The sequence below is a fragment of the Pinus tabuliformis genome, chromosome 4_2 (genome assembly GCF_031772625.1).
Source record: "Pinus tabuliformis cultivar Carrire ecotype Pingquan chromosome 4_2, CPIR1, whole genome shotgun sequence".
Lineage (NCBI taxonomy): Eukaryota > Viridiplantae > Streptophyta > Pinopsida > Pinales > Pinaceae > Pinus > Pinus tabuliformis.
The window spans coordinates 1,149,648,228-1,149,670,860 of NC_142304.1; the positions used below are offsets into that span (position 1 = coordinate 1,149,648,228).

The 22,633-nt window shown below is 39.1% G+C and overlaps 1 protein-coding gene across 1 annotated transcript in view; it reads right to left on the minus strand.

Moving 5' to 3' along the window:
• Positions 1 to 4,082: 4,082 nt before the first annotated feature.
• The window catches only part of LOC149173744 (uncharacterized), a 38,914-nt gene continuing 20,363 nt past the window's right edge, over positions 4,083 to 22,633 (minus strand). Inside the window, exon 2 of the mRNA XM_089424718.1 lies at positions 4,083 to 4,514. Coding sequence (XP_089280844.1) covers positions 4,360 to 4,514 — 155 coding nt within the window. The 3' untranslated portion in view covers positions 4,083 to 4,359. The remainder of the gene's footprint in view (positions 4,515 to 22,633) is intronic.

Sequence of the window (22,633 nt, forward strand, 5' to 3'; positions counted from 1 at the left end):
TGAGAAATCTAAATTAATGCTTCGATTAGCCCTCCTCAAGTATAATTTTTGAACAAACATCTTTGTGATAAAGCTCTGCAATTATACTCGGCCATGTGGAGGAAAGATAGATCAGACGAAAGGCTTGGGTTGTTTTAGTTTTGGTTTTGGTTGAGGGATTTGTTGGGTTACTTGTTTGCAGGCAAGGACTAAAGGCTCTCTATGCAAATCTATCTATGATTTTCGACTCTCTCTAGGGCACAAATTCTGTGCAAAAATATGATGATTGGTACTAAATTAACGAAGAAGTTTCCTTGACTTTGCGACCTATTTGAGTTCCTATCTGAAGTGATTGAGGAATACTTTGAAGGTATTCTTAGCAGTCTCGAATCTCTAGGGCATCAAGGTCTAAAACAAGGACTTATCTCAGTTCAACAAGGCTTCAATTTTATATAGAACCACCATCTAAGCCTTGAAAATAATGTGGCCTATTGTTTAGAATCTTTGTGGTCCTCCTTCTATGCCCTTGTCACAGTTTGAATCAAATTCAATGAAGGCATTCTAGGCATAAGCTTTGTTTGAGGTTACAGGTCTCTAAAGTAGGCTCCAAGGCCAGCGAAGATAGCACATCTATGTGGTTAAGTAGGCTCCAACGCCAACAAAAAAATAGGCACTTACCTTTATGGACCTGTTGAGTGCAATTTTTCAGTGCATAAGCATTTCAGCCTTATCAAAAGGAAATAATTCTAAGCATCGTATAGTACGGAGTTGCTTGCAACAACAAAAAAAATCCAATCACTGAGGTTTGATGGGGTTGCAATTACAGAGGTTCTTGGACAACAAAATTTTCTAAGCTCAATCAGAATAGCCTAACTGAAGTTGCCCCAGTCCTTTCGGAAAGCTAAGTTCCTACAACACATTGTGACAATGTTATGACGCTGTGGAATTCTTGATATATATATATATATATATATATATATATATCTATATATATATATATATATATATGGAATTCTTGATATATATATATATATATATATATATATATATATATATATATATGGAATTCTTGATATATATATATATATATATATCTGTCAAGAAGGAACTAAGCCAACCTGAGTGCAAGTATTGAAGTGGAGGTATGTTACATGGACAATTTGTCACTGCTTGAGTATTTACCTTAGTCTCTTATGCCATGATCCTACTAGCACACAAAGTCTCTATATGGCATAATGTGTCTTCATTGAAGTCTCCATATCAAATGTTGTTGCCCTGAAGGAGTTGAACCAGTAAGAATAACTTAACAAAAGAACCTAAAGTTGCATAACTTATCTTGAGCAAGAAAGATTGTAGTATGGTGTGCATATGGTGTTATCAGCTTGCAACTTGATGTGTAGTTCCACAATGACTGGTGTGTTCAAGACTATAGCTACAACATTGGCATCTACAGGCGAAAAGCATCAACAATATTCATTAAGAATCACAGTATGAGTTTCACATCAATAGCTAAAGGTTGGCAACAATTTCCTCACACTCACATCATCTAGGAAAGTGTCTCATTATCAGTGCTAACTACAAGGACAAAAGTCTTGTACAACAGTAAGAGTATCATCATCAAATGCTACAATGAAGAAGTTCGCTTATCTCACTATACTTCTTGAGTAAGATTTCAGCTTTCAAATATAATTGTAGTAGGTTTTTGTTCTTAAGGGTACATCTGAATTTTGTTAATCTTGTTGTCATTATAGAAGATGTCAATAGTAAGGAATTGGTGATAATCTTGCAACAATCTCTTCAATGTCAATATTGGTGAGAATTTATTTTCGCAACAATTAAGATCATGGTGCATCATCATTGTCTTAGAAAGAAGTTTTGCATTAATCTGCAACACTTGAAGAAGTACAACAATAGGGTTTCATTATTGTTATGCATTAAGGATTAATGGTCAAGAAGTTTTCACTGTCATATAATTAGCAACAGTTTGTCTTAGATGCATATGAATATTTGATGACATGTTCACAACAAACTCCAAGGTTGATCTGTTTGCGTGAAACAACACATTACTACCTGGCTACAAAGCACATCTCAGTAGTTGATGATGTTGGTATAAGCAGCTAAGGTTTTGTTACAACATAGTGGTTCGCCATCCTATGATCTGAAGCTCGTCAAGGGCACAATCTACAATTGGGCATATGTTTGATTGGTGGCATCTAGGGTAACCATGCTCGTGGGCATAAGTTAACAGTGTTAGCAAGGGCATATTAGAAGATTGTGATGCCATAATAGACACGGTGTAGGTCATTGTGTTAGTGGATTGGACATACTTCTACTAGAGTTATTGAAAGATTTATCTATACGATGAGCAATGTTGGTTACAATTGTGAATCTAGGGTTTCAGTTGCAGAAGTTGAAGTATTGTGTTGGCATTTGACAGCTAGGGTTTGATATGTAGATTGAGCAGATTGTGATGCCAAAATAGACACAGTGTAGGTCATTGTGTTAGTGGATTGGACATACTTCTGCTAGAGTTATTGAAAGATATATCTATACAACGAGCAGTGTTAGTTACAATTGTGAAGCTAGGGTTTCAGTTGTGGAAGTTGAAGTACTGTGTTGGCATTTGACAGCTATGGTTTGATATGCAGATTGAGCAGAGGTAGATTTGATTGACAGAGCATGTACTCTAGTTTTCTTGTATTGCTTTTTCTTTATATTGATATCGAGCACAAGTGGATCCAATTTGAAAATTGTGAAACGTGGTTTGTTGGTTGATCTAGTTTTCTTGTATTGCTTTTTCTTTATATTGATATTGAGCACAAGTGGATCCAATTTGAAAATTGTGAAACGTGGTTTGTCGGTTGATCAAGGTGGTAGGGTGGTGCAAGGCAAGAGAGTGGAGTCTCCTTCAGGTTGGACCCTAAGAACACTTGAGGACGACAGGGTGTTGCAAGGCAGGGGAGTGGAGTCTCCTTCAGGTTGGAGCCTAAGAACACTTAAGGGCGACAGGGTGGTGCTAGGGTAGGTTGGAGTCTATATAGCACGCTGGAGCGTCCACCTAGTTGCAACTAGTAATCAGGGTGTTGGAACATCCTTTAGGTTAGAGCTTGTAAACCAGGGCGTTGAAGCATCCTCTCAGTTGCAGTTGGTAAACAGGGTATTGGAGCGTCCTACAAGTTGAAGGCTGTAAATCAGGGGGTTGGAGCCTCTTTTAGTCGGAGCTGAAAACTTGATATAAATCTTTGAGAGACAAATATTAAGAAGTGTTTGGTGGTTTTTGTCTTGGAGGGGCTTCCACCTAAAAACCTATATATTATCTTTATTACTGTGCATTGTTGAATGGTGTTGATAATGTTTATATTTATCTGACGCTAATAACAATTAATGCTCCAAGAAGTTAAAAATATACTAATTGATAAGAAAAACCGATTCACCCCCCTCTCAATATTTCCAACACGAATTGTGTGTTCAAAATGAGCTCAAATCATCCTCTATTTACACTATCCAGAGGGATGTGAATAGACATGTCTTCAAAGGCGAGACTGACTTGACATCTAGATGTGTTTTTGACTCAAATTAAATATTTGATTTTTTTTTTCCAGCTATAAATAAGCCTTTGACTTTGACCAATACAAATATTAATGAGCATGAAGAGCATGCTTTAATAAAATAATAATTTGTCTTGAGCATGAAACCCATGCTTGAAAAATATTTATTTATTTTTTTACATCAAATATACAATGACATAGGTACAAAGATAATTATGAAGACCGAACCTAGTTACATTTCTAACACGGGTCTGATTTGAAATTTGTTGAACTAGAATCAAATTTGTTCGAAATGCCTTCAAATTCAACAAATTTCAAATTTCAAGTGAAAAAATTGCCAAACGCGGTGACATGGCCCCTGAATTTTCCTAAAATTTAGAGGTGCTCGGACATGTTCCCCTTGTGCATGTCCCTGCCCCCACATCCTTGAAGCTTAGTAGAACATAGTAAAAATGGTCCTAATATTGCTGTTTGAAACTAATAGCAAGGCTCTCAAAAACTGATCCTTCCCATGATTTGTAAGAAGCTAAGATAACAGACAACTGTAAAAAAAGAAGAATGAAGAAATTATTCACATCTGTATGAGAAAAAGGAGAATTGACATACAAAAGTTGAGAGGCACAAGCTTCAAATAAACTGTCACACTTTCACACACAGCTCTAAGCTTGTCAATGTAACAATTACTTTCGTCAGAAGGGGCAAAATTACAGGACAACTTCTTCAAATTCGAATCTCCTATAAACATTTGAATTTAAATTGCCAATAGAGGAAAATACAACTTTAACAAGTTTTACATCAACTGGACCGTTGTCATTACAAAGAATGAGAAATTTTAGTCATCGTATGAAGAATGAGGTGCTGCAACACATCCTGGATTGAAGGGATCTTCAGAGCCACAACAGTGCCAATATTGAAGAATTGTCCCTGAATCCGGTGTATTCATGGTCCCCCCGGTGTACACACTTTCAAACTTCCTCTTTGTTTCCCCTGACTCATTAGAAACAAGTGTCATTATGTGCCAATACACATCAGAAGCTAGCTATTATGAAATGAAATTTACAAAAATATGAGATTCTGCAAAATATAGGACTTCGGTATTTATATAAGCTTCACACCATAGACTGATAAACATATTGGCCATTGCCGCAGATATTTATAAACACAAGCAAAAAGGGATATTTATAAAAACAAGTATAAAGATGTTTGTAAAGCTAATATGTTCAAGTCACAGTTATTCCTTTAGAAAAAAATGAAAACCATGGGAATGCACAAAAGGTTAAGAACATACTGCCTCTAAACTCATCGATAAACATGATTATGTATATATGTAATTAAAAGAGCTTTTCAAAGTAGGGGTTCTGTGGACATTCATGCAAAAGGGTTTTCAATGGGTTCCTTTTAATTTATACATGGTTCATCGTTAACTTCCCGTTTCATTGTCTCTCATATATATGTTTGAAGTCTTCCCTAACATTATATGTTCCTTTAATTGTGCCGCTCTAAGTCTAAAGTAGAAGGTTTCTACTCTCTAGTCTTGGATTCAAAATGTGCAAGAGACAACGAAATTCTATTATAATTTCCTTTCAAAAATTGACTTACAGATTGCATGTTGCTTTTACTGTCTAAACCCTCATGCCCAATAGATTGTTATAAAATAAAAATTTACAAATTTCATATCTCCTATGTTTAAATTCACACTGGCATATGCAAGTTGAAACTTACATTGACCTTCTGACGACTCTTGCCACAATGTTGTTTGACCTGGTAGAATATGTAAATTGATCAAACACCACAAAATTCTTGGTATATTAATTTGTTATCTTTGGCGTCCTGTCATGGAGTCTACTCATATTGAGTGTTTATAACTTTCTAGTAGTGGGCTGCAACCATAATAGTTTTTGTAGAAAACTTAGCTTTTTATTAGCTTCATGCTATGGATACTATCACATTATTTTATCAAAACATATGAACCCCTATATCACTAGTGTTATAATACTCACCAGGTTTGACATGGATTTGTGGGTCAAATCTGGCTTGACCCACAAAATGGGTTCAGTCAATTGGATGGCGAGTAAAAATTGCTTCTGGCCAGTTTGGCTTGCAAGTCAGCCAAGTTTTTTCTGAAGTATTTACCGAAATTAAATGTTAAATTTTTTGGGAATTTTTCTGTTTTATCCAAGTCTTTCCCAAATTAAATAAAATGATAATAATGCTGTTAAATTAATTCTGTATCATCTAGGTTTTCCAGAGTATTTACCCAGTCCGAGTCAAGCTATTTTCTTTTTTTATTGCTAGTTTGTCTGTGAGTTGCAGGACTAGTCTTTGGTTAAGGAGCCACAGACCAGGGGCATCTAAACCATCAAAATTGTCAAAATCACAAGGAAATCATGTTAGTTCTTTAATACCCAGCAGCTAATTTGAACAGTATTTTGAGATGCAAGAACTAGAAAACTGAACTGCGAAATTCATTGATCAAATATACCGAGTATTCTAACGAATTTGCACTGGAAAATAAATTCATAAAGACACAAGCATACAATTAACAAAACACCAAAAATACCTAGGAAACCCCAACTGGGGAAAACCTGCTAATATGTGTTTTCATTGATCTGCTCAGAAAAACCTCAGTAATTCAATTACAAATCACTGGGAAAAATTCCCTTAGAATTCTCTGCTCCTCAACACAATACCCTGCACACTCTAGAGCAACTTGGCCTCTCTTTTGCGTAGCTGTACGAATTGTACTGGCTGGTCCTGCCTCCTTGAGAAGTCTGCTCGGCCTCTCTAAGTGATGTGATCTGGAATGAATTTTCTGAGCTCTACACACAAATTCCTGCTAGTGCATAATCCAATGATCCACCAAGTCTGCACTCTTCTCTATGTAGAGTCAAATTGCCAACAACTGAGGCAAACTGCTTCCTTGAACTCAAGTCAAATTGCATGCCTTGAACTCAAGTCAAACTGCTGCCTTGAACTTAAGTCAAACTGACTTCTCAAACTTAAGCTAACTGGCCTCTCAGGCTCAAGTCAAACTGAGATAAAATCTCCATGCATGCTCAGTTCAATTTACTATTTTTGACCAAGGAAAATTAGAGAATTTTCCTAAGTCAACACTCAGAGAAAGTAGACTACGCCTTAGCTTCACATGTGAGTCCTTCTACCAAATATAGTGCACTGCTAAATTTAATAGAACCCTTCCTTCTCTAACTTCAATTAACGCTCCCTCTTAGAGAAGAATGTGTTTTGCATAACACCCAATTTATCTTTGAAGTAGACGAAATTGCCTCTTGCCAATGCCTTGGTCAAGATGTTTGCTGTCTGATCCTCTGTAGGTACGTACTGAAGTCTGACTTTACCCCTCCGAATACAATCTATGGTATGGTGGTACCTGACCTCAATATGCTTGGAGCAATCATGAAACACTCAATTTTCAAAAAACTTGATGCAACTCTGATTATCACAGTTTATGACCATGGGCTCCAACCTCTAACCGAAAAACCCAACAAGTAGCTTCCTCAACCAAATAGCCTCGCAAGTTGCCAAGTTGGCAACCATGTATTCAGCCTCAATTGAGCTCTGTGCAACTGATCTCTACTTCCTTCTAAACCAAGAAACAACTGCTGACCCAACAATGAAAGCACAACCTAAAGTCCTCTTCCTATTTACTGAATCCCCTGCCCAATCTACATCTGTGAATACCTAAAAACCAATGTTGCATGACTCGTACTCGTATAAGACTCATCTGGCTATTGACTCAGCGACCCGCATAAGACTCGGGAACGACCCGTATAAGACTCAACAAAATTTTCCCTCCATTTTCCCTTTCCCTCGAAATGATCTCAAAAACAAAAATTAAAAAAAAATTGAAAAATCAAAATTTGAAGGTCTCCACAGGTCTTATGCAGGTCATATACGGTTCTTCACAGGTAGCCGAGTTTTATGTGGATTTTAGCGGGTACGGGTAGAAACCGTGGGTTTTATGCGAGTGACCCGTCTCACTATAAAACTCGTCAAGACCCGCGGGTACTCGCGGGTCTTAAAAGAGTCATGCTACACTGCTGAAGACTCACTCCATCAACCTACGTGTATAACAACCCATAATCTGTTGTGCCCTTGAGATACCTCAACACATGCTGGCAACAACCCAATGCACTTTGGTCGGCTCAACCATGAATTGGTTCAACTGGTTAACTGCAAAAAAAATGTTTGGTCGTGTGTTCACAAGATACATCAATGACCCTATGAGTTGCCTGTATAGAGTGACATCCACTCGCTCACCTCTGGTAGCATCTACCTTCCTCTAGTTTGTGACTAGAGGCATCGTCATGGGCCTACAATCTTGCATGTGGAACCTCTTGAGAATCTCCTGCGTGTATCTCCCTGGTCCCAAGAATATTTGCCCATCACCTTGCCATACATCCAACTAAAGGAAATAGTGCATCAGCCCTATATCCTTCATCTCAAACTCCTCTACAAGATCTCTCTTGCAGTCACGGATGAGCTCCTTATCCCCTGTCAATATCAAATCATCAACGTACAACACAAAAATGAGAGGTTGACCCTCAACCCAAGTTTGCGGGGAGCGACACCCCCCATGAATCCGCTCTCGAAGCACGCTCCGCTTAGAAGTGACCACAGGAGTGTGTTCCCATTTGGGAGATAATTTCGGGAGTGCGCTCCTTGGTCACTCCCTCCAAAAAAAATTCGCTCCCTCCCTAGTGCGTTCACTGGTTGTTAAGATTTTCAACCCTAGCAATGTTGGCAATCAATGGTAATGTTAAATTCTTAAAGTAAAAGTGGCATTTCCTTTACCTTTCATTTTCATCCTTTTCTTTAAATTTTTAACATTACCATGAAATGACTCAGGATTTTTGAAAGTGGTTTCGACCTCATTAGATTTCCTATGGAAAAACTAGATTTTTAGATATCACTCAAAATCTAGCAGACTTAATGATTTTCAGGATTTCAAGATTTAGGCGATTGCAATGTTTCCAATTGATTATGTCACGTGTGGGGGTATGAGATTGGCATTTGATCAAGAGCATGAATCCCTTTAAGTACCCTGATGTTGATGTCATTGACTGTTGAACTTCGTTGATGTTGGTGGTATTGCTTGTTGAACTCCTAAACCATGGCCTTAACTAAAACGTACCCTTCACTCAAAGGAAAATAATTGGTTAGGCATGCTAAGCTTTTTCTACCATATTATAAGGTTGAGGAGATGGACTATTCACTCAAACCAAAATCATTGGTTTGGCATGTAAATATTTTCAATTTCTACCATAGTATAAGGTTGAGAAATCCAAGTCTGAAGACTTTGAGCTAAATGATGTTTATGTAGCTCTTGTTGATGATCCCATTTCTAGTAGTGTTGAACCAATGATGAATTTCATGAGTGATCACGTTGATCAATGATTTGTAGTTTTGATGTCTAGTTTTGCTTCTACTACTACTACTACTACTGAGGTTGCAAAGCAACCTGAGGAGTCCTTCTACTATGAGCCAGATGATGTTTATGTAGCTCATGTAGATGATCCCATGTAGTGTGATGCCATGTTGATGATCCCATGTCTACTAGATGATTGATGTTATATGGTTTAATCCATGTTTTTATGTTTTTTATAACTAATTCATCATTCTAAAAATAAACATATGCATTTAGACAAGATAAAATAAAAACCTTAGCAATATTCTATTACATGCAAAACCATAAAAGATATTCAACAAAATACTCACAATTTATCTAAGAGCGTGCCTTCTTTCAATCCCAAAATGACGTCTCCACAACAAAAACTAGTTTGCAATAGCGAAAATCCACATAAGATCTGATCTCCACAAGTAGCGAAGTAAAAAAAATCAAGTCGAGCTCTTCTAGAGGTTGGAATCCACGAGTGTGATGATGATAAAGCAAGAGAGGTAATCTGCTACTTAAATGAGATCTATCAACTCTAATTTTTTATTAAAAGCCCCTATACAAGTTTGATATTTTAGTAGACATAAAGTAAAATGTTAGTTTTTTGTAGCATCTAAATTATTGTACTCGGAAACACCTAATGCGGGAAAATTGGTGTAGCAGATGAGGGTTTTATTATTGTTATTGAAGAATAATAATAAAACCCTCATTTGCTGCAACAATTTTCCCACATTAGGTGTTTCCGGGGACAATTGTCCAAAAATAATTGCGTCAAAATTCTTGTGCACTAGAATTTCTTAGTGTTCAGTATTTTATTTTCCGCAGTATTTTTATGGTGAAAATTGCAGTTGTGATTTTATTCGTTGTTTGTTGTAGCAAATAAACTGCATAATTAAATTTATAGTTAGAAGAATAATTTCCAATTACTGCAATAGATACAAATTTCACATGGTATCAGAGCACAATTGATCAGTTGGAGAGCTCAAAAATGAAGGAAAGGAATTTCATTGCTCAACAAGGGCAATGGGCCGAAATTCCCAAGGGAAGCGTAGTGTTATTGCCAGGAGGCTGAGTTGCTTGAGGAAGTTCAATTTTTCTGAGAAAAGGGCAGAAAAATTTGATTCTTCCAGTTCGAGTGATTCTAGAGGCAGAGGGAGCAGCTTAGTTATTTCATTGGGCAGATCTCTAAGCAAGATGCATAAGGTTTTGCAACAGATTGCTAGTGCAGAACCAGTGTCAGGTGAAAGAGGAATAACACACTATAAATTCTTCAGCATAACCATGGACAAAAGTGACATTCAGGAGACTTCAGATTTGTCTTCTAGGTTGGAGGACGAATTTTCTTTCTTATCAAGATCAACTTCACAGGGTGTCTGGTATATAGACAGTGGAGCATTAGCTCACATGACAGGGGTTAGAGAATATTTCTCTAGCTATAAGGAGGAGCAGATGGACTTCCAAATTACTATGGGAAACAAGACGAAATGTACTCCAGTAGGGAGAGGTACCATAGATTTTCAGAGGGATTCAAGAGCAAGCAACAACGCTACAAATGTACTGCATGTGCCAGGATTGGGTATGAACCTGATTTAAGTTCCCAATTACAGGATAAGGGGTATGACATTTACTTCATAGGGAAGAAAGTGTATGTCAAACACCCAAGCTGGAAAAAGGTAAGATAGAATGGAGCTCGAAGTGACAGATTGTATTGGTTACAGATTGACTGTCCAATGGCACTAATACGCAGTGACAGTAGCAGTGGGGAGGAGCTAAATGAGTTATGGCATAGGAGAATGGGGCATCTACACCATGGAGCACACAGGATGCTCAAAGAAACAGTGATAGGGGTTCTAGAACTTGGCACGAGACATGTTGATGTTTGCAGAGGATGCATACTTGGGAAGTATGCTAAGGCAACATTTCCCAAAAGTAACAACAGAGCTGATGGCATGTTAGGACTCATACATTCAGATATTTGTGGCCCGATGTCCACTAGAGCTCTCAGTGGTGCCGAATATTTCGTCACCTTCATTGATGACCATTCCAGGAAAACCTAGACCACTTGAAGACCAAAAATGAGGTCTTTTATCATTTCAGAGAGTTTAAAGCTCTCATGGAGAATGCGATAGGGAAGAAGATCAAGGCACTTCGCTCAGATAATGGTGGAGAATATATTGATAAAGACTTCACAGATTTCTTTGTGAAAGAAGGAATCAAGAGAGAATGGAAAACTCCATATAATACATAATAGAATGGTGTAGCGGAGTGGAAAAACTGAACCATTGTTGGAGCTATAAAGGCTATGTTATATGACCAAGATTTACCCAAATTTCTATGGGTAGAGGCATGTAACATGACAATATATATTCAGAAAATGACTCCTCATAGAGCATTAGGGAAGAAAACGCGAGGAGGAGTCTTCACAAGGAAGAAGCCAGAAGTTAGTCACTTTAGAATTTTTGGCAGCATTGCTTATTGCCACGTGCCAAATGAGAAACGTACCAAACTAGATCAAACTGCAAAGAAGGGGTTCTTCGTTTGGTACAACCAAACCTCAAAGGCATACAGGATCTACATTCCTAGCAATAAGAAGATTTTAGTCAGGTGAGACATGAAGTTTATGGAGGACCGAGCTTTCAGGAGATCTCGTGAGATGCCTGCAGGTGATCAGAATTAATCAACAAAAGCTCCTTTGGTCCAGCAGGAGGGGCAGCCACAAGGGCCGCCAGTGGGACAAGTAAGAGGACAGTCACAAGGATCAAGTACTATGACCAATACCAGTATTTCCTCAGGTGCAAGAAATCTGGGAAGTTCTCAACAGATGGAGCAACAGAGGCAGGATGAGGAGGAGCTGGCTAAACCTCCCATGACTAGTGGTCGAGCCAACAGAGAGGTTCGTCACACATTGAGAGATGCAGAGGAATTTGTTGGAACTCCTAAGACAAACAAAAGGAAGCGTAGACAACCTGACAGGTACAAAGCATTGATGGCTCAAGTTGAAGAACCTTTCAGCTTTCAGGAGGCCGCACAACATCAAGTATGGGTAGATGCCATGGTAGACGAGTTTAGCTTTATGATGACGAATGATGTTTGGGAGGTAGTGCCAAGGTCGTAAGACAGATCAATTGTAGGTTCTAGGTGGATCTACAAGATCAAATATGCTGCAAACAACAATGTGGAAAAATACAAGACCAAGTTCGTGGCAAAGGGGTATGCACAAAAGAAGGGATAGATTATGAGGAGACCTTCGCCCCAATTTCCAAATACACTTCTAGCCGGTCAGTTATATCCCTAGCAACTCAGATGGGATAGCGGATTCACCAAATGGACATCAAGACAACCTTCTTGAATGGGGTGATAGAGGAAGAAGTATACATAGAACGACCAGAGGGCTTCGAGACTCATGAGAGGCACACTCATGTGTACAAACTAAAGAAAACTCTATAAGACTCAAGCAGGCTCCCAGGGCATGGTATGGTAGGATTGACAGCTACTTGTAGAGGATGGGATTCGGCAAGAGTGACGCATATCCCAAGCTTTACTATTTGATGGTAGAGTGTGAGCCACTCATCCTAGTTTTGTATGTGGATGATCTCTTTTTGACAGGATCATCAAGGCTCATAGAAGATTGCAAGAGGAATCTGGCAGCAGAATTCGACATGAAGGATTTGGGGTTAATGCACTATTTCCTAGGATTGGAAGCGTGGCAGAAGGATGGGGAGATTTTCTTGGGCAAGGAAGATACGTTGCAAATATTCTGAAGAGGTTCAGAATGCAGGATTGCAAACCCATGTCTACACCCATGATTACTAACTGGAAGAAGATAGATGTATCGGATGACAAGGATGTCGACCCCACCTTGTATAGACAACTTATTGGATCTCTCATGTATCTAGTCAATACTAGGCTAGATATTTGCTTCACAATCAATACCCTTAGTCAGTTCATGGTAGAGTTGAAAAGGGTACATTAGTCAACAACGAGGCACATTCTGAGGTATGTGCATGGCACAGTCGAGTATGGGTTGAGAAATACTCGAGGAGATGATGTCAGATTATATGGATTCATAGATGTAGATTAGGCAAGCAGTTCAATGGACATGAAAAGTACCTCTAGGTGCTACTTCAGTGTTGGATCAGGGATGGTTTCTCGGTGTAGTACGAAACAAAAGTCACTAGCACTAAGCTCTGAAGAAGCAAAGTATATGGCAACAAGCACAACTACGTGCGAAGCTATATGGCTCTGGAAGTTGGTAGTGAACTTGTTCAGGCAGAGGATGGAGGCGACCAGTGTCTACTGTGATAACCAGAGTTGCATAAAGCTCTCTGAGAATCCAGTCTTTCATGACAGGTCAAAACACATAGATATTTGATGTCATTTCATCAGAGATTGTGTACAACGTGGAGTAGTCCTTCTAGAGTATGTTCCCACAAAAGTGCAGGTAGTAGGTATACTCACGAAAGCTCTAGGAAGAGCTAAGTTTGTATATTTCAGAGAACAAATAGGTATGGTGGAGAACCCGTTTTAGTAGCAGAGGCAGGTTATCTTGGATGATTCTCAGTTGCAACAACAACACATGAGAAGAGTTGCAGTGCAAATGCAGTGTTGGCAACAGTATGGCAGTGTCAACAGCAGCACAGATGCAGCGTATATCACAGTTGCACAGTATTTGGTGGACAGTATGGCTAGACATCAACAACGTGATAAGAGATGATGTAGAGACAGAGTGTTGTGGCAAGGAGTGGAACACTAGAACACATTCCTCGCTAAGAGGGAGTGTTAGATTTTTGTAGCATCGGATGTGTTCTAGCCACAAAATTTGTTGGAGAGGCTAGAATACATGAAATCTCCATAACACAAAAATCATTTCTGAAAATTCCGCCTGTAAGTGTCTCAATTAGATTATTAATCGTTTTTTAAATATTTCCCAAGTCTAAACTTAGGGAATATAGTTAATTAATCAGTATTAATTGAAATAAGGTGAGAATCATCAAGAAACTCACACAAATTGATCCAAAGATGATCCTAGCCATTGATTAAGTTTTAATCTTGGTCGTTGGTGCTCCAACAATGGATTATAAGAGGATATCGATGTGGTGATGAAGAATTCACTAGTGCAAATACTTAGTTGCCCAGGCAGTTCGATTTTCTCAGTGGCAGTAATTCAACAAAGAAGATAGAGCCAGAGGGTGAGTAGCAAGTGGAAGAGGAGGGTAGCAACATTCTGGGAGGAAGTTTTCCAGTTCCAGGAAGAGGCAAAGGAAGGAAGGCCGAAATCCCCACAGGGTCTGCGTAAGCACTGCGCAAAGGGTGACACAGGAGGCTCAACGCAGAGGCTAGGGAGGTAATTTTGAAGGCAGAAATTAGTTGTGGGGTGAGAGAAAATTCTCACAATAATTTTGCCAGTATTTTCCTCAGATTAGATTGCTAGTTGAGCATCTAAATTATTGTACTCAAAATTGTTGTTGAAGAATAATAATAAAACCCTCATCTGCTGCACCGATTTTTTCACATTAGGTTTTTCAGGGAACAATTGTCCAAAAATAATTGTGTCAAAATTCTTGTGTGCTAGAACCTCTCGGTTTTTAGTATTTTATTTTCCGCGGTATTTTTATGGTGAAAATTGTAGTTGTGATTTTATTCGTTGTTTGTTGTAGCAAATAAACGACATAATTAAATTTACAGTTAGAAGAATAATTTCCAGTTACTGCAATAGATAAAAATTACACATAAAATTGGGTTACAAGCCAATCCAGTATCTCAACAGTAAAATATGCCAAAAGAAGCCCACACATGTGAACTATAAGCCTCAAAAAATGATGGCGTCATGCTCTTCTAGGGTTCCAATTGCTCCATCAAGGCAATAGAAGGTATACAAAGTATCCAAGCATCATGATCATCCTCCATTTGAGGAAAAATCCTCAAATGAAGCCTCAAAGCAGCGCCATGTGTCCAAAATCTAGTTGTGGATTCCATACATTGTCTTCATGGATGACAAGTACACAACGTGGTGCCCTCTCTCTCCAACATTGGGGCTCCATCAAGTGCAACAAGTCCTCCTCAATCATCCTGGGGGATGACCATCCTCATCTGGGCTTTGGATCAAGGCATTCCCATCAAGTAGTGTCAAGGCCAACTTAAGGGCATCATCAAGAATCTTCTATGCTAAGTAAGAGAAACTCAACATTTTGGCATCTTGGGGTGCTCTTGGGTATCCATCAACTACTCAGGTCATCAAAGTGCCCAATGCTCTTGCTATAAATGGGCAACGTAGCATCTACTAAATAATCATGCTCTCTAGAAGCGTAATGTGGCTTGGGCATTATGTGGAGTACAATGCCTTCAAGGCCTCAACTGTTACAGATAACTTGGAAAAACCATCTCATACTCAAGTGAAAGCAACCATTCATTAGAGACTAAGACCATGAATGCATCTAAGTGGACCATATTTAAGTGTTAAGGCCATATTAATACTTCAAACCAGAATTACCTTTAAATATCTAACTAGACCAAGTCCCATAAAAGTGTTCCCTACCTTTGTAGGTGTGGCTAAGTAGTCAACCCTATTAGGTGCTTCCAATCCCCAAGGGGAGGTGGCATTTCCAAGGTCAACCCTTCAATCCATAGGTGTTAGTGAGAATAAGCGACAATGGAGGGGAAGGACTTCATGGTGAAGTGCCATGGTTAGGGGACAAGCTAATGAGAGTCCACATCTTGAGTGTATGGATGTCACGGAGGGAGCAATTATGAAGGCATGGGTTACCCCTCTCGGCCTACTTTTTCCACCCCTCTGGTATGTCTTTTACTTCATTTTGATAATGCTTTTTAATGGTGCATAACTCAAGGATCAAAGCTGTGTCTTTGTGATACAACATTTGTTTTACCTCTTATGACGAGACAATTTCTTGTTCATCAGGGTTGGGATACACAAGGTTTCCTTCTAATGAGATGGAACATTAAGAGCTTAGGAACTAGGTGATGGCTAATGAGGGGGATAGAGCTCATACTAGGCTTTTTCCCATGCGCTACCTTTTGTCTCATCCATATTTTGCATTTTAGATTTTCTTTTACTTTTATTGCGGCCATCTTATGATTTTTCATTCTTTTAGCTGCATCAACCTTCAGGGAAAAGTTTTTTGACCCGACTCAAGGATGTGAATATGTGAGTGCCAAATCCTAGTGAACCAATGACAATCAACCCAAAGGATGAAGATGTTAAATTTCAATGAAACTCTGCAACTTCTTAGATGAAGAACTTAAAAACTGAAATCTAGTTTACTTTCACCAACATACATAGTTTCTTAACAATTCATAAGCAGCAAAATAAAAATACAAAGATACAAACACATCACACAATTGACACACTTATTTTTTCTCAAGAAACCCAACAGGGAAACCCTGCTTGCTTAATGTGGCTATTTTATTGATTGTCCTTGGAGCAATTAAACCTATTACAAAGCAATTTGTCTCTCTGACAAAAGCGTTCTATTTCTCTCAAAAAATCTCATCTAATATAGTTGATCTCAGCCTGCTTAGATCACTGCTTGATCTCAACCCTCTAGCTTGCAATCAATTGTGTGTTGCCTCCTTGACTTGCTCTGCAAACCCTGCTGACTTGCTCCAATTATGCTCCTCTTTCCTTGCACACTTAGCCTCCTTATTCCTTGCACCGATCTCCTATTTCCTAGTGCACTTCTAGCCCTATTTCTTAGCACACTTGAGCTCTTATTTTTTAGGATCCCATCTCCTCTTTCTTGCGCACAACCAATTCTCCTAAATCCAAGTGCACTTGTGCCTCCTATTCTTTAGGACACAATTCTTGTGCTCCAAAATCAAGGCTTTCTCTCACAATCTTGTGAACTTTGTCTTGTTGCAATCCTTCATGCACAAAACAATTGAATTTACTTGTGCCTTCATCCTCTCTTTACAAGTGAACTTCGATCAATGTGAGGAGGCCCTCGTTAATTTGGAACTCGAGCTCTGATAGCAAGTTAATTGAAAGTGTTACTCGCTCTCCTAATCATCACTGGAGTTGTTAACTCGTGCTCTCTCCAATCGACATTGGAGATCTAACTCACTCTTCCTTCAATCAAGATTGAAGACTAACTCACTCTAATTGAATTGCTAACTGCCACCTCGTTCTATTGTCAAACTCATGAAGAATTCAACTTAATTGAAGATCCAACTCTACGCATGCGAACTTGTTGATTATTCCAATAAACTGGAAATAACTCATCCTAACTGAAGTCTAACTCATGAGGACAATTCAAGGTCTTCACTGGCTAAGGCAAAAGCCAAAGACTTTGCTCGCTACAATTTCAACACTCCCTCTTAGCGAGGAAGGTACTTCTGGAAGAACCTTGTCCACCTAGATCTGTCTTCAACACTACCACATTCTTTGTTGCTATAATTGCTCCCTCTGAACTAGAAGACTTCCCTGCTTTCTCCCGCAAAATATGATTTGAAGATCTGTTCTTTCCAACCATGCTCTCTAAGTCTATCACCTCAGTCATAAGTGCCATGCACCCCGTGTATCTCGATGGCTGCTTACTCTGCCTGAAAGTGGAATTGGGAGATCCAACTCTCTCCCAATCCCCCCTAAACAACTCTTCTGCCCACTTGGCTTGAACTCTCCCTATACTAGGAATCACTGACTGAGTGGCTGCCTCCACTCGCCATGGGCTCTCCTCATCATCCTATTGTCAGCCCAACTGCCAACTAGTCAAGACTCAAACTGAGATACTATCTGAGGCTCCATCTTGAGTAGCTTCTTCTTAGGTACTCTAACATGCTCTTGCTCTAAGGACTCTCTCAAAGCTCTGTTCTCCTCAACCATCACTTCTCTACTTTGCATGCTTCTTGCTTTACTGGTCAAGGCTACGACTGTCTCTACCTGAAACCTGTAGAGATTCTTCATCGTCACACCTATCTACTTCTTACATCCAGAAGCTAAGTGTCGGAGTTCAGCCTTACCTCTGCTAAAGATGACATCATAACCCAACCCAAGTTCTCAAGGGTAGCTATTGAAACAAGATTCACCTTAAGGCCTGAAACATAGAGGACATCTCTGAGATGGAGAAGATTACCTAACTCACTTTGAAAATTGACAGTACCAACTCTTCTAGTCGCATACATGCCATCATCTACTAGCTCAATCTGAAACTGCATGTCCTTATCCTTCAGGTGGATGAAATACTTCATGTTCCTGCTCATGTGGAAGGATGCTCTGAACCAATATACCATATGTTGTTGTTTGTTGAGCTTGCCATGCAAGCTCTCAATGAGAAATCTTTCTCGAACTAGGCTGAAAATGCATCTACCTCCACTGATGTAGCCACATGATCCTTACTGGACTCCTTTTGATTAGGACACTTAGTGGCATAATGTTCGAACTCATGGCAATGGAAGCACTTGATCTTGCTTAGATCCTTCTTTTTCTTCTCACCCTTTTGATTGGACTCGGCCTCTCCTTGGCCCTTCTTGCCCTTGGCTCTGCTACCTTTGCTTGCCAAGGCAAAGTTCTCATCCTCTGCTAGAGCTTCTCTACCAATTCTCATTACTCTACAGATTTTTTCTTGAACGCAGTCACTCCATAACCTTTCCCAACTGGGAATATTCTCTCTGCCACTTACTGCATCCTAGAAACTATACCAAGACTTATGGAGTCCCAGAAGCGCAAGACTCACAAGGTCTTTTTCTGCTATTGTCTCGCCCACACCACCTAGCTCATCCTGAACCTGAGTGAACTTTGAAAGATATGTGATGATGGGCTCTCCTTTGCTCATCCAGATACTTCTTAGCTTCTCCTTGAGAGCAAGATTTTTGGCATCACTGGAACCTTGATACAGATCTAAGATGGCTTTAACATCTCATATGTTGTCTTCTTCTCATGGAGATGAGGAATAATATGATCTTTGATCCCCTCAAGAATGATCCTCCTCGCCTTGGTGTCATTCTTGTTATGTTGGGCCAACTGTTGGGCATTTGTAGGTGGCACTATTTGTTGCTTCACAAACTCTAGTGACCCATTATCTTCCAACACCACTGATATCTGCTCCTTCCATGCACAAAAATTTAAGGCTCCCTTTAAACTGTGATCTGACCTTAGTCCTAGGAACGCCATATAATTATCCAAGGAGTTGCTCTGCTCTTCAAACTCTAGTGCAAGCCTTCTGCTTGATTTGCATTTTCCACTAACTGGTCAATCTAGTGTTGGTCTTTATGTTGATCTCTGCTCTGATACCATGTTAAATTTCCATGAAACTCTGCAACTACTTAGATGAATACCTAAAAATTGAAATCTAGTTTACTTCACCAAGATACAGAGTTTCTTAACAATTCATAAGCATTGGAATAAAAGACGGAGATAAAAACACATCACACAATTGAAACACTTATTTTTTCTTAAGAAACCCAACAGGGAAAACTTGCTTGCTTGATGTGACTATTTTATTGATTGTCCTTGGGGCAATTGAATCTATTACAAAGCAATTTGTCTCTCTGAGAAAGCCTTCTACTTCACTCAATAAATCTTAGCTGATATAGTTGATCGCAACCTGCCTTGACCACTGCTTGATCTCAGCCCTCTAGCTCGCAACCAATCCTCTGCTACCTCCTTGACTTGCTCTGCAAACCTTACTGACTTGCTTCAATTATGCTCCTCTTTCCTTCTGCACTTGGCCTCCTTATTCCTTTGCGTTGGTCTCCTATTTCCTAGAGCACTTCTGACCCTATTTCTTAGCACACTCGAGCTCCCATTATATAGGACCTCGGCTCCTCTTTCCTGCGCACAACCAATTCTCCTAAATCCAAGGCGCACTTGTGCATCCTATTCTTTAGGACACAGTTCCTGCGCTCCACAATCAAGGTTGTCTCTCACAATCTCATTAACTCTGTCTCGTCACAATCCTTCGTGCACAAAATAATTGAATTTACTTGTGCCTTCTTCCTCTCTTTATAGGTGAACTTTGATCCATGCAAGGAGGCCCTGCTTAATTTAGAACTCGAGCTCTGATAGCGAGTTAACTAAGAGTGTTACTCACTCTCCTTCCAATCATCACTGGAGTTCTTAACTCGTGCTCTCTCTAATCAACACTAGAGATCTAACTCCTCTTCCTTCAATCAAGACTAAAGACTAACTTGCTCTAACTGAACTGCTAACTGCCACCTCGTTCTATGGTCAAATTGATTAAGGCTTCCACTTAACTAAAGCTCCAACTCTATGCATGCTAACTTGATGATTATTCTAGTAAACTGGAAATAACTCATCCTAACTGAAGTCTAACTCATGAAGAAAATTTGAGGTCTTCACTGGCTAAGGCACACGCTAGAAGACTTTGCTCGCTACAATTTCAATAAAGGATGGTATCAAAGGAATGATGTGACATGGACGCTGTTAAGTAAGGAAAGGGTAATGGATGTGCTATTTCAATCCAAGTTTCCCAAGTAGTGCCCCTCTTACGACCCCAAGGCCTTTGAGGAGGTCCCATTGGACTAAGGTTAAAGATTAACCCCCCTAGTAAGGTGACAGAACAAGTTTATAGTCAAGATTGGTCAATCATCGAGATCACCCCTTTATCCATGTCGAAAAGCCCAAACATCAAGTAAAAGCACTTGATTGAAAATGGTCAAAGTACCTATTGAGTGGTGGCCCACCTTCATCCAAGAGGAATGCCTAATGGTGAGAGGTGCATGACTAGCGCAGATGGTGGACAAAATTTCCATGTCATCATCAATGTGCAATGTGTAAGGCTATTGGCTAGCTAGCTGTCTAAGATAGGAGAAAAATTTCTCTCCTATGGGGTTACCCATTTTGGTAGGTAACAATCCTTACTACCAGTGGTTGTTTAGAAATCTAAGGCATTAGAATTAGTTGATTTCTCTTCTTTGGTGACTGCTTGTGAATGATTTTTACATGCTTAGATTAGGATCTTCTTTACATTAGATCCCTAGTGCTCTTCTTCATCAAATAGTAACCGATGCATGAACATAAATAAACAAGAGACACAGTATGTAGGCTATGAGCCAGGGCCAAAACCTCTCACTCTTTGAGAGGAAAACCCACACAAATTCTTCTTAGAGATTCCAATTGATGAATACCAAGACCAAGACCCTTGACCTATTAGCCATTCCAAGACCAAGACACAAGTCCTCTTTTCTCATTTCAACTCTCTCATCATTACCGAGATCAAGAGACATATATGACATTTATAACCATGACCAAAGACCTCAATAAGACCATGATAGTCATCAGTAACTATCATACACCATATAAGATTTGCACCATAAGCATCTAACAACAGCAACTCATCATCAATATGCATGATAAGACAATGTAGCTTTAATATCATCAACCTGTGACCAAGTATGCAACATCAACATCATAAGATTTTTCTGCAGAGATCAACGATCAACTAATCCTATTGACCTTATCAAGGTCAACTTGCTCTTTCCCTTTGTAGGAATCACCTCAATCAATGTTCATCAAGGCAACATATCTTTTCATGCATCAACCAAGCATATGCCATGTCTCCAAGTATCATCCAACAAATATAGCAATAAAATATCAATAACCATAACTTCACAAAACCATTTGCGTCATATCATTTACATGTAGCTCGTGTAAGCACCATAGGCATCATCCAAATAATTATAGCAAGGTCTACATGTTCTTTCCACAACAATCCCCAATATATCATACATGTATCATGACTAGAGAGTTTTCTATCATTCCACATCTGATAAGCATCAACCATAATTAACAACTCATGCATCATCATTCAAGAACTTCAACAACATAACCATCTTCAGTAGCATCCTTAATATAAATATCATTATGTAACAAGGAATTCTAAAGCAAACATAATGCCAACAATGCATTATTAGAAGCATAGCAAATGCTCCCCCTAAACCTGTGCCAACTGTTCACTGTTAGATCTGATCATATCATCTCATATATCAGTAAGGACATCAAAGTATCTTCATCAATCGGTTATCCATCAAGGCATCAACAACTTATAAAAGCCAAAACCACTTCTAAATAGCATCAACAAACTGTAACCATCAATCATCAGAACAAGAAAGCCAAATAATAATTGTCTGAAGCATATCAGAGCCTTTTCCTGAGTCTGTCCCACTGTTTCTTCATCATAGCAAAACATACGCGACTGTTCAGATCAGAACTCGCGTATATACGCGACTTGTCTTCATAGGATCCGCGTACAGAAAGTAAAATACTGAAACTTCACAACTTCAGCTCCCCCTGAGCCTATACTGTATGTACCTGTTCACCGTTACTACACTAGATGCACTATCAGTAATATAAGCAACATGAATATCAAAACAATCATGGGAATCATCATCAAGACAAAACATGTATTGCTCCCCCTAAGATTATACATCACTGATCCTGAGGACCTGATAATCATTTTCTGTTCTCATGAGGTCATGTACCTCACATCACTTCTGCAGTCACTGTTAGAAGTATTCTTTTAAGAATAATGGACTGCAATGGGCACCATCTTCTTTTATTCCGAGTCTGAATCCTCCTCATATTTGCGAGAATTTAGTTCTTCAAGCACATATAATTTGTCTGGGTTTCTATATCCTCTTGCTATGACCTTTCCAGATTCTTCATCTATAACTTTGCATTTGGTTGATGTAAACACAATTACATTTCCTTTATCTGCCATTT